This window comes from Amphibalanus amphitrite, unplaced genomic scaffold (assembly GCF_019059575.1).
Source record: "Amphibalanus amphitrite isolate SeventyFive unplaced genomic scaffold, NRLGWU_Aamphi_draft 000229F_arrow, whole genome shotgun sequence".
Lineage (NCBI taxonomy): Eukaryota > Metazoa > Arthropoda > Thecostraca > Balanomorpha > Balanidae > Amphibalanus > Amphibalanus amphitrite.
In genome coordinates, this window is record NW_024881724.1 from 198,467 (window position 1) to 214,103 (window position 15,637).

A 15,637-nucleotide genomic window follows, 5' to 3' on the forward strand; every position below is an offset into this window, starting at 1 on the left:
ACCCCACAATGCGGGTTCCGTCGCCACATCTATGTATTGTTCCATATCAAAAAAGGAATAGCAATTCATCTGCGATAACCCGGTTCCTGAACAATAACATTACCGTCTCGTTCCGCATTAAATACCTCCCGCCGCACTATTCCGTCACCTCCGGTCGCGGAACACCGGTCGTCTTTGGTGCGCGCTGGTGCACCCGGGCGCCCATCAGCTGTCGCCTCCGGCCTTGGTGGTCTCCTGCTGCTCGAAGCGCGGGTACTTGGCTTCCACCTCGGCCCAGGTGGTTAGGCCACGCGAGAGATTCGACACCAGCGGAGCGACGTCCGAGAGCTGTCGAAGGGAGAGAAGGAACGTCACTTCTGGTAGTTGGAGCGCAAAATGGCGAGGTGACAAGGAGAAAGGACGCACAACAGTGCGCGTGCGTGAAACTGTCGTCTCATACAGACTCCTCGTGAGAGCCTAGTAGGATGGTGTTTGATTGATGCAAGCTCTGGTCTTCTCAAAATACGTCTTATGCAATTGAGTTATTTCTCTAACAAACACATCTCGAACCCCAGCATCTTCTTTAGCCTCGCATTACCGTCTTCCCCTTAATTTCCACCATCCTTTTCCACTCTTAAACACCTCTCCTCCCCCCCCCCCCACCACCACCTCTCCCTCCCCGCTACTCACCGGCAGTCGGACCTGGCCGCGCGAGTCGCGCTCGCGCAGTGTCACCGTGTGCGGCTCCTTCAGCGTGTCGAAGTCGACGGTCACGCCGAACGGGATGGCGATCTCGTCGGTTCGCGCGTACCGTTTACCGATGCTGCCGCTGGCACTGTCCACCTTGCACGAGACGCCGGCGGTCGTCAGCTCACGGGCTGCAGGGAGATGAGATTGTCAGTGGGGAACGCACAGCAGCTTACATGCAATAATAGTTCAGCGGCCGGAGGAACAGTCAGAGAGAAGCCCGCATAGGCAGGCGTGTTCAGCTGTACGCAGGTGAAGAGTGTGGGAGTGTTGCTAGGATAATGAAATGGCATGTCGTTATCAGACGGGTAGCTACTGAGCGGAAGTAACAACATTTCAAAAGTGCCTTCAGTAATTGACCGATGACGCTTAAAAAGGCGGTATTCTTGACATACAACATGATGCAACACTCACCTGCTAATCCATTTACCGCCAGGAAAGGTGTGCCCGTATGCCCCGCACGCCTCAAACAGCCTTAAGTGACAGCCAGCGGCCCAGTCCGTACCAGCGCTATACACTAGCAGCACATATACCTAGCTGCTGACCAGAAACCAGCGTTACTTACACAGCTGCGTCACGAATGGCTCAAACTCGGAGTTTCCGCTGAGAGGCAGGACGGAGCACTTGAGTGGCGCCACGACCGGTGGCAGCGAGAAGAACTGCCGGCGAACAGACGGGGTTGAACACAACTGACATATAGTGGATTAGCGATGGTGAATGTCGCGCTAAATGATTGCCACAATGTGAGCACAATGCGACCCGTACTGAGGTCATGACGATCGACAAAACATCGTCGTCCGAAGAGCACGCTAGCTCAAATATGTATCTTTTCTCTCCACACAGCATGTCACGTAATCTCATACCAATGTAATATGTATCTACTACCAGCTTACCCAGCTCAATAGTCCGTCAGCCATACTCTATAGTCATATCAACCCAGCCGCCAGTCCCCTCCCCATCCCTCGCCATCACTCACGGTTCGCTGGTCGTCATCCTCTCGGACGCGGAAGCTGTGCTCCAGGAGGGCGTACATGACACGACCAACACCGAACGAGGGCTCGATCACACTGGGCACCACCTCCTCCACGTGCACCGTCTTCTGGTGCCGCTTCACCGACACCACGTCCTTGGAGATGGCGAACGAGCTGCCGTCCGCCGCCGTCAGCTGGTAGGTGCTGGGGGAGGGAAGGGCAGAGCCGTCAGTCGGCTGCAGGTAAAAGGGAGGCTGGCTGCTGACACTACATAACTAGTACATACTTACGGCCAAATTCCAACAAGCGGTGTGAGAACACTCCGGTGCGGAATAAAGGTATAAAAATTAGGTTTCCATCTTTCGAATCACGGTGTCATTTATATTTTGTTTTCCGTTATACATACGCTTTACGCTTACAAGTGAATGATACGGAAGCAACCTACCAAAGCGGATTAGATGTAAAATAAATTTCATTTAACGAGCAGAGAAACTTGAAATAAATTTAGCTAACCCAAAAGGGATAAAATCGCCCTTCGTCACGTACCCGGCCTCGTTCAGCTTGTTCTCCATCTCCGTGAGCTGCTCGGGTGACAGGGCCGTCAGCGCGTCCGTCACCTTCTTGGCGTCCTTCTTGAACTGCTTCCCCAGCACACCCTTCACTATCACAGGCTCTGCGGGAGCAGACGAAAGTTACTGACGAACAACAAAGCAAAACATCGTGCATGTATACTATCCTACACACATGCAATAACGTGATGTCTCATTGGATCCGTTTTGCTATGTGTAAATTTACCAACATAAGAATCAATCTTGCCCCAATACCTCAGGTCGAGTTGTCCATTCCGTCTCTCCTCTTTCCCTTTCTCTCATCCCTTTCCCACTCACCGACAACATCAACGGTTTTGGGGGCGGGCAGTTTCTTTTCTGCCACCAGTTTGACGCCGGTGGCCTTGGTGTGCTGGGTGAGGTCGTACGCCGACCGGTCGGCGCATCCGACGCACTCCACCCAGCCCTGAGAACGAGTCGGGGAAGCACTTAGACATTGTTTAGCTGGTGTACCTAATGTGTGCAAAGCTTGTGAAATAACACCCGGGTCATCCCAGCAGAGCGATGAATTGGAAACTAAAACAAGACAAATGCGCGATGGGGGCTACATTTGCGGCACAGATCAGAATGCGCGATTTCCATAAATAAAGCAAGAGGAATCAAACGGTCGATGCCACGAAAAGCATACAAAAAAAAAAAGACTAGATTTCCACGGGTCATGCATCAAAAATCTCTCCACCGAGGCCGCAACTGAAGTAAGATCCAAAACACAACACTGATACTCCAAATCATCAGACTATTAAAGGACCTTGCATTTAACCCCAGCCCAATACGACTACGGCCCTATTGGTCCAAGCGAGTCCTTACATATGAGGTGAGTATCTCTGCGTCCCAGCAGTCACACGCGTAGTGGGCCATCTCGTTGGACATATGCTGACGGAAGCGCAGCCGCGCCTTGTCCACGCCGATCCGCAGCAGGAACTGCTGGATGCGCGCCATGAAGTAGCCCAGAGTCTCGTTGGCCACCAGTTTCTGAGAGCGGCGGGTCAGCGGGGCGGGCGAACAGGTCAGCATAGTGTTAGTACGTCGGGCCTCGCGTAAATGCCAAAGGGTATCAGTCGAGAGTCCAGAACATGTGATGCTGATATCTTAGTGTATAATTTCCATATCATTCAAGAAATAATTAAAGGACATTCCTTTGACTCTTTCATATCTAGCACCGGTCACCACCACTCCGCAATATTGACCGCCGCCTCTTTCAACCAATTGGCTGATACCACACACATCCATGGAGTGTGTGGTTCTTCCACTTCCACATCCACTTCTCTCCTTCACCCGCCTCTCCATTGCACGAATCCCACCTTGGCGACGGCCTGCCCGATGGTGGTGGTCTGCGCGGCCACTCCGTCCATCTGGTTACACGCCGAAAACAGCACCAGCGTTTGGTCCTTGACGGACGCGAACCGCGGGTGGTCCTTCTCATCCGGGTCGCAAAAGTGCTCGATCTCGGCCATGGTGAACTCTCTGCGAAACGCACAGAGTGAGGGGTGACACAGAGATACACTGCAGTGGCAACTAAAACATAATGTTATACGAGTGTCACCGAGATTCAAAAACAAAAAAAGGAGCCCCCAGACTGGCAAAATGGAGGATGCATACACCTACACCGCAGCATTTTTCCCTATGAACACTCAGCGCAAGACAGAACATGAAAACGCCGGCACGTTAGTGTCGTTCCATTGTGCAAGTAAATGGATCAATACACCCACCTGACTCGGATCAGCCCGCTGCGGGGCGAGATCTCGTTCCGGAACGCGTTGCCGATCTGAGCGGCGGCGAACGGCAGTCGCCCAGAGTTGAACTCGAGCAGCCGTTTGAAGTTGACGAACATACCCTGCGCAGTCTCCGGACGAAGGTATCTGAGCGGACAGAGCGGACATGTCTTGTTTGTCTGTTTGTTGGGGGTAATAGGGGCACGCCGACTACGAGGTCATTTTGCGCCCATCGCGGACATGTCTCTTAGAGCAAATATGTTGAGACTTCCACAATCAAAATAAGACCGCCACATGATCGTGATAAATATCCAGCAGTCAACATGCTATCTATTTCACTTTAACGTATTTGTGACAGTCAACAGAGAAACAGACAGTCATACTCATAGCAACGGTAAGCAGCAGCGGCGAGACCTACCCCTTGAGCAGGCCGGTGGGTCCGATGGACGTGCTGAACATGAGGTTGAACTCCATGGCGTCAGACAAATCGTTGCCGGTGATGGGCGACTTCATTTCGTACTTGCGCATGATGGCGTTCATCTCTTCTCGGGTCATACCGTCCAGCTGTGTGGCAGGACCGGCGAGCGTCAAAGCTCGGCTTATGGGGAGATAGTTCAGGGTACTAAAAGGTTCACACATAATGCATGACCTTAACTGTGTTTTGATCCACGATAAGCTCAGCATACAGACATTCACGCAACTAGAACACGGAACGGACACAGACTACAAAACGCCACCCTTTGCGCCTTTTTTCTACATGATAAAACACTCAACAGAAGTCTAAGCAAGGTCGTATTGAGATTTTCTTTTTGATTATTTTGAATGTGATGAAACAACTGATAAGGGTAAACAAAACCAAAAGTCGGGAGAGAATCGTTGATAGTTCAGTTCTAGCTGCAGTAACATTCCTTTGGCAGTAAAAAAGCCCATATCAATTAGCGCCCTAGAAGCAACAATGCTTTAAACTGCAGCATATTAACAATACAGAACAGTGACTGACCATTCCAGGGACCACACAGTCAGCTGACGAGTTTTTGTGCACATTAGCTTGATGAGCATCTGGTTTCCTGGGTCCAACGATATGACTGTCGACACCCAACCCTCACCCTGGCCACGGTGGTGAGACACTCCTGGCGGGTCGCCTCATTCGTCTTCTTGTCGGCGGCCAGCTTCTCCAGGAAGGCCTTGATGAGGTGGTCCAGCCGGAAGCACTCGCCGTTCTTCAGGTCCTTCACCATGAAGTCGGCAAAACGCTCCACGTGCCCAGAGGCCCTGAAGATGTAGACATCTCTGGTTAGGCCTTCTTCCGCAATGTTGCAGCTCTATTAGGTCATGAAACACGAGCAAGTTTGTACATATACGTTAAATTCGGGAATATCCACTGCATATCACTTCTGATGACCAGAACTGTCTAGTAAATGGGTAAGATACCTTTTTATGTATTTTGACGAGCCCCAATCGCCGCTTGCCATTAATTACTACGGGTCCAAGGACCGAGTCAGTGGGCAACACTTCCACGACCTCCTTCCCTGCCTCAAAACATTATGATCGGACGACCGCCACAGCGCTGGTTGAGCTGAAATTGCTCGACCTGACCTGACGTTCCGATTGAAAAAACATGATGTTATATGAGAGAGAGGGAGTAATGGGAAGCTCTGTAATGTAGGTGAGATGACATAGTGAGAACATGCCTGCAAAAATAAAATGGTACTCACTTGAGGACGTTCTCAGGAGTAAGAACTGTGCAGTCAACTTCAAGCATCTGTTCCTCCAGCACAAAGAAGTTTCTCCATTCAGAAATAATGTTGGACTTCAGTGCACATCCCATTGGCCCAAAGTCAAACTGACCAGTAACACCTGAAAATGGTAATGATCTTAACAACCAGCACCTGTTGCATTGAATTCGAAACTACTACTTATGTTGCAATTAATCTGACAAAAACAAATTATAAGCAATGCCACCTGATTTAGAAACTTCTGAAATCAATTCACTTTTGAATTTCTTTCTAAACATGAATCCTTGAACTAGTAAGATTTCAGATGTTACAATATTGTCTAGGTAACTTGCCTCCATAAATAGCAAAGGAATGGTCATAGAAGAACCTTCTCTTCAAGAGATCTTCCATCTTGGTCCTGTCAAAACTTGCTTCTGAGGGAGCAAGTGCCAATTCTTTATCTTCTAATAGCTTTTTTCTTGCCTTGAGTTCATTGACAGCCTTTTTGATGTCAATCTCTGATGCTCCATCAGCCTTAAGTGATCTTACAAGATCACCCTGATACAAGGGGAGACACAGTTCATCAATGCAGCAGGTAGACCTATGAACACAATAATCATCAAAATGATGCAAGCAATTACTCTAAATGATATCATTAGGCAACAGTGGGCCAGCAAAGCTTTGAGCTGGGTTTGTGAGAAACACAACTCACCCAGGAATAAACTTTTAGATTTATGCTCATTTCATCATTCCAGCTATCTCAATGACTCCATTCTTGAGGAAAATTTTGGTTTTTAGCAAACAATTTGCTCACTAAGTGCACAAGACCATGGCAGTCATTTCTTACACTGACCTTGGCATTGCTTTTGATGCAAAGTGTAAAAAATATATAAATACATTGAATTTGTAATATAGCAGTCCATGAGCCCATATATCTCACCTGCTCCTTAACAGCAGCTCTCAAAGGAGCCAGAATTTCTTCACTTTTGGCATCCATGATGTAAAGGTTAGGATGCTTTTTCTTTGGCTTCTTTGCAGCTTGCTTGCTACCCCAGCCAGGAGCCAAAGGATAACTTAAGGCAGGTGCAGAAGAAAATGACCTTTTCCAGATGTTAGGTACTAAAGTCAAAGTAAAAGTCTTCTGCAACACACGCTTTGAGAGAGCTGAAAACGAAGACACATGGTTAATGCAATAGGTACCTAGGCTACGGTGTCATTAAGCAAATTATTATAACATTGTTATCTAATTAACACCAACACCAGAAGACCACCCATCAATAAAGTGAGCATCATGAGTGATGGCCGAGTTCTAAAGCAAGATTTTGAACATATGTTGTTCTTGTTTGAAGTAATAGATTCAATGGTAAGATGCAGTGAATGGAAAATTTGACAGGCTGACAAAAAAAAAACGTTTCCTGCGGGTAATAATGACAAAATATGAGCCCATATGGCGAATGATGCAGCCACCCAGACAACCTTTGAGATTGGTTGTCCAACCCAGTAATCACAATTGCAATAGCTTGAGCTGGTCAGAAATCCATCGATGACACCCCAATTATTGTAAAATATTTCAGTCAGATTTAACCACTGTTTCAACAAGCGATTCTTCAGGGTCCAACAACTAGCTGACGGTTAAAAGAAAGCCGGCAGGAAACTGAAACGGGTCACCGGCTCAGGCTGAGGCAAGGCATGAGTCACGACAGTCAGCCACGAAATCGGGGGAAACGGTGAAAGCATTATTGCTCCATGGAAAGACGATGTGCAGAACAAATCAAAACACATTTATTTCCTGTTTTCAGGGAAACACCATTTTAAAACAAATTGTACCAAAGCAGCTCATTATACTACATTCCCAGAGTTTTAAAACAAAAATGCTCGCATGTGTGCGGGCGCATGAGAACTCTGAGACATAAATGACGCGTTCTTTACAAATCAAGATTTTAAATAAAACGTTTTTATATTTCCCTCATGCCTTTAGAGAAAAATAAACGTCCCAAAAGTTATTCAATTAACGGTATTATTTTTTCTAATACAAATTGAATATTCTTTTGCCTGTAACTTTAACCCATTAATGCGATAATTAGCATTTTGGCATCAAATGATATCAAACTTTTGATAAGTTCTTCTTTTTTAGGAGGGCCTCTCACTTTGATGCGTGCACTTTTTCACTCACGATTCTCTCTCCTCCCGCTGTCGCTTCGCTGTATTTGTGTGCCCGTCCCGATAAATAAATAAAATGACTTACTGGAGGCAAGCTGGTCTGAAGTAAGTAATTTTGAATTGTTGTATCTATTGGCTCCAACGACGCAATAGCCATTTTACTGTTTTTACTAGCATCCCTAGGTCCCTTTATTAATGCTTTTTGATTTCATGTTAATGAGTTTAGTAGACAATTGTTTTTAAGGCATTCACAATTAGAGGGGATGTTTTTATGAATGGTTGCACACTAATAATCCTATTGCACATTTTGCCAGCCATTAACCTTGGTTTTCAGATACTAGCTGGGCTGCGCTGGTTTCCGGAAGTTAAACTTTAAAGTAGGTACCCAACCTAGATACTACAATTTATGCATGTATGTACACTGCCTACCTACATGAAAGGGAACTTGTATGAGCTTAAGCTTATACTCACCTTGTTTACTCACCTTGTGGGGTTCCTCCATTTCCCAGCCTTACTGGATGGGTGTAGGGATGGGGAGGGAGAAGAGGAACTTCAACTTGGAAGCACAAGACACGCCAGCTCTTCAATGCTGCTTTAATGCTTTAATGTATCATGGTTATTACACCCTCACTTCCTTTGGCACTTGGCAGCAGTCAAATGTCTGTAGACACAGCCTCCCTTTCAGCCTTCTAGAAGAATTAGTTGCGTACCTATAAGCTCCTCTTCCCTTCCCCTGCAAAATCTCAGCCAAATCTAGGCTTCAGGACATGCTGCTGAAATGCCCTCTTCTCATAACAGTTGTGACTATGTTATGATGCGTACCTATTTAATGAAAGAAACCAGCAGTTCCTTTGGGAACTCTTCTGCCTATTTAGGATGTTCCTTCTTTTATCCTCTGATCCTTGGTGCTCTGCCTTATTTAAAGCAACATTTAGTACAGTCTGCTGAGGTCCTGCAGTTTCTCCCCACATTGCTCACATTACGCTCACTTTTCCAGCTACCTGCAGTACTCTGCCATCGCGGCACGTGTGCTGCGGCAGGCCCTCAAGTCTGACGTGAAGAAGGTGACCACCGACGGCCCCGTCACCCTCAAAGTCACCCACTGGAAGGACGGCAAGGCCATCAGTGAGTACTGGTTCCGCCGCCGGCCGCCAGGGGTGCTGCCAGCGCCGTAGCTAGGGGGCGTGAACGTGCGGATGGGGTGCTGTAGTCGCGCTCCCGTGGGACCTTTACGGACGGTGCAGGTTATCGGTGCGCTTCGTGTGATAAAGTGCAAGTAATGGCTTTTGGAATCAGTCTTGGACTGTTCAAAAAGCTGGGTGTGTGCTTTCAGCACTGCATCCACATGTATTTACCACTCGCACGGCAGATGTTCCGCATCCGCTCAACGCAATCAGTAGCAGGTGTCGTATAATTGGAGTTGGACACGGTTTATTCGACAACCCAAGCATTTCCAGCCTACCGCAGCCTCGCCTTGTTTGATCTGGACCGTACCATGAGACATCAAGACCACCTTACGTTTAGGTTACAACATTGTTATCACGCCCCGGCCCGTGATTCACTTTGCCGTAAATATTCGCAGATGTTTTTTAGCCCTGCTTTGTTTGGCATTAAAAGCAAGTTCTCCCGCTCAATTACTCCGTAAGCGGAAGTTTCATGCGATGTTTTACTGATCGGGTGGATAACTTCCCTCCTTCTAACTGGTGGTCGACCGAAGAAACTGGTGTAATTTGAAGATAAGTTAAAAAGTTGGGCTCTTTTTTCGGATGAGAGATGAGGATTAATGGTTCATTAGCCATAACACCGTTTTAAATGATGCTGCAGTTACCTACCGTTCGAAGATAGACCTTATGCTGGGAGATGGCGTTGATTGTCTTTAAGACAATACAATAAGGACGACTATGGCTAAGATATCCAAAAGCTGCTATGATTTCGTCCATAAGAAGGTGTTTTTTTGCGTATTTTCGTTAGCGATTGTCTCTTACATCGGTCGTTATCCCGAAACCGATCGTTTTCATTATCTTTTTTATCACATTTCTCGTCTTCGTTCATATCTGCACATCCGGACGCTGATGAACTCTGATCACTGTTGCGACGGACTACGTTCCGTATTCTGCAAAGAATGCAAATATGTACTTCTCCGATATGAGACAGCTCTCAGAAACTATCCAAACTATCTCGATCGTAATTTCAGCGGCTCACCAGGTCGTCCGAATCGACCCGCCGTTTTCCGGAATGCTCTCGGAGCGTCGGCTCGGTGCACGCGTAGTTTGCGTCTGCAGCGCAAAATAGCCGACGAGGTGGGAGCTGGCGGATCTGTCGATTATCGGGCCGTCCTTGTTCCTATGCGGGGAGTCCCGCCCCGCTCCCCGAGTTCGGTAATTGGATGACCATGACCGGCCTCGGCCTCGGCCCGCCACCGCCCTCGCCGCCGCCCCCGCCGCACCGTGGGGACTTATGCCATCCTAGCACGACATAAGTGGCAAATACGAGTATTTTGATATCCATTTTTTTGTCATCCATTTCACGTAGAATTGCCCAGTGCATCCATACCCGACCTTAAATCCTTTCACAAACGATTGCTTACACCTCAAAACACCTCTCAAAGTGTAGCATTGCGCTGACCAGCATCCTGCTTCCCGGATATAGCGAAAAAGCACGACAATGAAACGCCCGCTCACTCGTTTCCCTGAACAGCAGCTTAAAGTTGCGATATGTTTTTATTATCTGTGCTTAATGAGGAAGATGATGGTATACACGAAAATTTCTAAAAAAACAACCAAAGGTATCATTTTCGAAGGAAATGCTAAAAATGTTAAAATGCTTTTGATTCCGGGAGTTGAATCAGCAAACTGTTACCCTACAAAGTTTGATACGCGGTGGTACGCGTGGAAACATATATCAAAATTTTCTCCAATAATTTCTGCATCGGGGGCAACTCTCATTTTTTGCCGAAATTTGCCTAAACCAGTCACTATGAGACGTCAAAGCAGACGGTGACGCGTGGTTTCTTACGCCCCGCCGGGCCGGGCCGCGGCGGGTTACCCGACCGCGGCACACCGCCTGAGGGGTTTTCGGTCAGTAGAGGTTGGGAGGAGGGAGTGAGGGGGTGATACCATGTTGACCTTGTTATTTTCCATCGCCAAATATTGTTTTTGGATAAAACAACAACGCTGTTGCAACGCTGCGTCTACATTACTGGCTCCTACAGGCAATGTTCACCTCATGAACTTCAATTATGGAGCTTTGATATAGGCAAATCGAAAACTGATACCTAACTTCGTAAAGTGGGGGTGTAGGTTTTGGGGGTGGTGATCACGAATTTCATGTTAGTTTTGATCAATGATCTTTTTCATGCAAGGTCGGGTCAGGCTAGGCTCGACGATTAGGTGCCCTGCCGCCTATCCATAGTAGGCAGGTGTCAATCACTACTAATGGCTTCGTAACAGGTTACGTAAGCACCAAAACTTCTTATTAAAGGTTTTAACAGGTGTTAAATTCGAAATTATCTCTAAGCACTCGTCTTGAAAAATACTTACTCGGAAAGGTTAACTAAGGTCATCTAAGCTAAATGACCTCGACCTAACCTTCACATGACCTTAAAAATGCCAGGAACAAACAGCATTTCATATATTGGAGCGTTAGCAACCACAACAAGCGCCGATAATGTGCGCTCACATGCGCCAAATCGATAGCAGCCTAACCTGGTTGGGAGAAACAGGTCATATGTCAAAACTTATGAAAGTCAAGGTCATGAACTTTTCAGTTCATGTATACAATTGACCGACTCCAATGTATAGAAAGTTTCGTCGCGTTCCACCACGTTTTGCTTGAGTTAGTTGCGAAAAACCGAGGGTGAGGATCTGTTCGACCCCCTCTCCTTCAAGCGCAAGGCTTCACAAGGTTAAGTCCGGAATGCCTTTTGATTATTGGGCTAAGCATGAGCAAATACTATTTCTAAAAACAATTGTAGCTTCATTCCACTTCTTGAACGCTTCCACGCCCACGCTGCATTGCTAGCCGAAGACGACTTAGCGCTAAGTCTATGGCGAGGGGTGGGGGGAGGGATGGATGCAACAAGGGAGCCAACCATGTTGTCTGGGATCAGTAACCATTAGCCCAACCATTTGAAGGCGAAATAAAGCTAGTAAAAGTAGCGTAGGGTGCGATATGAATAAAGTCGTGCTACTGCAGGGATGCGGAGCCGTGGAAATTTCAGACGGCTCCGGCTCCAGCTCCGGCTCCGGAGAAAAAAATCGGCTCCGGCTCCGGCTCCGGCTCCGGGTGAAATGTTATGGCGGCTCCGGCTCCGGCTCCGGCTCCGAGTAAAATGGTCCGGCTCCGGCGGCTCCGGCTCCGGCGGCTCCGGCTCCGACTCAGTACATCCCCTAATCCCTATGCAACAGTGTTCGCCACGGGCCCCAAAATCCCCAGCCCAGCCCGGCCCGGGCCCATGGGTTCAGAGCCCGGCCCAGCCCGTAGCCCGCTCTTGGCAAATATTCCAAGCCCAGCCCGGCCCGGCCCGTCAAAAATAGCAATCTAGTTATTGTCTTAGTCTATTGCTATAATAAGCATGATTGATTACACTATTTTGAGAACAATTCAAATTGCATGAATATTAACATGGCAATCATGACCCCTTCTTTTCAATGAACATAATCATTTCAAGCACCTATGGCACAAATTTTAACAGTAACAGCAAGCACCTCAGTCAATTAGGTCATGATTACACACCTATAAAAAGTTTACATGATTATATTAACTACATTCTATGAGTAAAGTTATCTTGCAAGCTGATGTGTGTGAACATTATCATTCATAATTGGTGACTCTAATGCATACTTGAAGGAAGTATTTGCAACATACTCTATACTTCCCAGCACTTACCAGCAGAAAAAAAAGCTTGACTTATGGGAATTGATGAATCTGTCTGGGATCGACCTTGCTGTTAAATTCACTCCATAGATGCTGCAATATCAAAAGCCTGAGAAAGCATACAAAATAGGTGACACTAACTTTAGCACTGTCTTCCAAAAAAAGAGAAAATCCATCCATTTATCAGCAAAACTGACTTAATCTATTTTCAATTCATGCCCACGTGTCAACCGAATCTCTGTGGACAACTATCTGCTACTTTCCTTGCTATTTTATGTTAGGCTCTTTTCAAGATATGGATATCGCTAGCAGCGTAAGCAGAAAACATGGTAAGCTTGAAATGTCATTGGGTACTTTTGCGACTTTTATGCATCATCACCATCAATCGATAATGAGCGAACACTTCTTGATTGTCGCAGCTGCGGCAGGTAGCGATTCTGACCAATTGTATAATAAAACATATATGATCAAGTTTTTGTTTTGTTTTTGTTCGAGTTTTCAGACTTCGTGATTTAGGTTTTATTTTTTATTTGTTTATTTTTTTCACCTTGATACTTACTTAAAAAACGTATTTATTTGATATACTGTTGTGTATACTACCTAGATGCCGCCACATAAACATAGCGCCGCCGCCATGATTGCAAATTTTGTTGAGAAGGGGCTGGTTTGTTGTGATTTATTTTGACAAATTTATGGACATTTAAAGAAGCTTTCATCGCGAAATACTCTGTAGAGTTCCTCGTTACTTACAGTGTGTTTTGTGAGTATCCTTTTAAGGTTCTGTTCGTTAAAAAGCCGTCGGTGGAGGAAAAAAGACTGTGTTGGAATTGTCTCACTATCACCATATATAAGTGTTAAACTTAATGTAGCCCTGTAGCCCATCATTGTTGAGTGGCTTCTTAGTTTTTGGAGTTGTAGTGCTAAGTAAGTTATTCTGATGACTACATTTTAACTTTTATTAACTAACTAATGATGCTAGAGATTCTCTGATCTTTTTGGTTGCGGAATTTTTATGAAAACCCTCCTATGTGTGACATGATGTGATATTGGATAATTCTCAAGATTCCCAAAATTCAATATCAAGTAGGTTTTCTTTCACATTGCTTAAATTTGGTTTAGTTTTGTATTTTCCCAGTGGGTTTTGTTTGCATCAGTTTCCAAATTTTCTTAAATTGACATTAGTCGCAAAACCCATAGTGCACAAAGCTCTTGGCCCGGCCCGTCCATAGCCCGTTGACTAATGATATTTGGGGGCCCGGCCCAGCCCGTAGCCCAGCCCGGCCCATGGCCCGTTGGGCTGGCCCGGCCCGTGGCGAACACTGCTATGCAATCAATTAAATACGGGTGGAAGAAAAATTGGATTGGTTATACGCGTTACTCTTTGCCATGACCGGCTCATGACCGCGTCCCTGCGCAAACGCACCTCGGAGAGAACTGGCAGAACAAAGGACTAGGAAGCGATGGCATTGGAAACGCAGTCGCCGCGAATCGGAGTTCACTGAACCATCGTAAGCTGACACCCGTCTCGGCAGAGACGGTGCCGGGTGCTGGGAGTCGCAGTCCACTGCACTGGCTTGAAAACAATGGCCGTCACCTGATGACCGGTCCTCATGTTCTGGGGATGCAGTAGACGTGGGGGGGGGAGGAGCAGACAGGAAGTTGATTGCGTACTGTGGGATACTGGGGATATTCGGCTTTTTTCATTCACTTGATGGCCCATGACGTAAGTACATACCATATGTTTCACTGCCTTGTACTGTCAAACCGAACTAGGTCAATTATTTTTTTTCCTCTTCAAAAAATAAAAAGGAGCCGGAGTCGCCCCCTTTTTTGGCGGCTCCGGCTCCGGCTCCGGCTCCGGTCTATATTGTTTCACGGCTCCGGCTCCGGCTCCGGCTCCGGGCAAAATATGCCGGCTCCGGCGGCTCCGGCTCCGACTCCGGCTCCGGCTCCGCATCCCTGCGTGCTAGGATGGACAAAGTCCCCACAGTGCGCCGTCTACCGCCCCCGCGTGTAGCCGGGATGACGAGAGTGTCTCGCGACACAGCCAGGCTAATCGGTAATCGCACCGGTGCGGTGATGCGACGGTCGGGAAGAGAACCGTGGCTCTGTCCACAGACGGGGCTGTCACTACGTGCCTGAGCGTAAATCCGTGGGTGAAGGTATCGTCATGAAACCCAGGATGATGTTCAAATACAGCTTGCTCCGTCGGGTATGTCGCTGAAGTCCTGCACTGCCGGTCGGCCGGTCTCGGCGCCGGCTCCGGCGCCCCCCGGCCCGGTGTGGTGAGCCGTCGGCGGCTGACCGATGGCGCCCGCCGACGGGATTGATGCCCGCCTGGTGGCGGCGCGCCGTCTGATTGGTGGCGCTGGTGTCGCTGCGCCTGGACGTGTGTGTTTCGTCCGCTCTATTATGCGTTATTTTTCGGTATCGTGAAAAGCCTAGCGGTGAGTGTGCCATCAACATGTCGGTAAACCTCTGCAGGATCGTTTGTTGTGTGATTTTTGCCGTTTTGCTTACCTGGAGTCGCATAACGCCTCTGAAGGAGTTCACTGTCCGTGCGCCACTCTCGTCTCGTCCGCCTGGATTTGTTTACGCGCGGCGCTCAGCTCAGGCCCAGTCTGTACTGGACCCGGTGACCTTGAACCGGCCGTCAGCTGATATGTGGCCAGCTGTCCTCCGACCCATATATGGGACGAGCGCCCAGCGCGACACAGCGCTCCAGTCCGGCCGAGATGTTACCAGCGCCATCTACACGAGACGGAGGCTACTTCGGTTGCGTGCGGCCGCCGCCACACCGGACCAGCAGACGATGGACCGACTGCGGCGGCTGGGTATCTTGAAGATGTCGCAGCGCAGAGGAGTTCGAG

General features: G+C 47.8%; 1 protein-coding gene across 8 annotated transcripts; it reads right to left on the minus strand.

The window, feature by feature from the left end:
- Window positions 1-15: 15 nt before the first annotated feature.
- Window positions 16-15,361, minus strand: LOC122385741 (glycine--tRNA ligase-like). Of its 8 annotated transcripts, none has more exons than XM_043374216.1 (15): window positions 15,288-15,361; window positions 6,673-6,896; window positions 6,086-6,290; window positions 5,733-5,874; window positions 5,124-5,289; window positions 4,436-4,581; window positions 4,015-4,164; window positions 3,607-3,769; window positions 3,113-3,277; window positions 2,585-2,711; window positions 2,244-2,370; window positions 1,703-1,901; window positions 1,292-1,385; window positions 670-857; window positions 16-327 (listed from the first exon to the last, which is right to left on the minus strand). In XM_043374216.1, exons 2-15 carry the CDS (start codon window positions 6,727-6,729, stop codon window positions 205-207), a joined length of 2,052 nt encoding a protein of 683 aa, XP_043230151.1. In that variant the 5' UTR covers window positions 6,730-6,896; window positions 15,288-15,361; the 3' UTR covers window positions 16-204. The 8 variants fall into 8 exon arrangements, with proteins under 8 accessions (XP_043230151.1, XP_043230153.1, XP_043230154.1 ...); XM_043374218.1 differs by lacking the exon at window positions 15,288-15,361 and adding an exon at window positions 7,560-7,646; XM_043374219.1 differs by lacking the exon at window positions 15,288-15,361 and adding an exon at window positions 7,581-7,641.
- Between the last annotated feature and the right edge of the window lie 276 nt (window positions 15,362-15,637).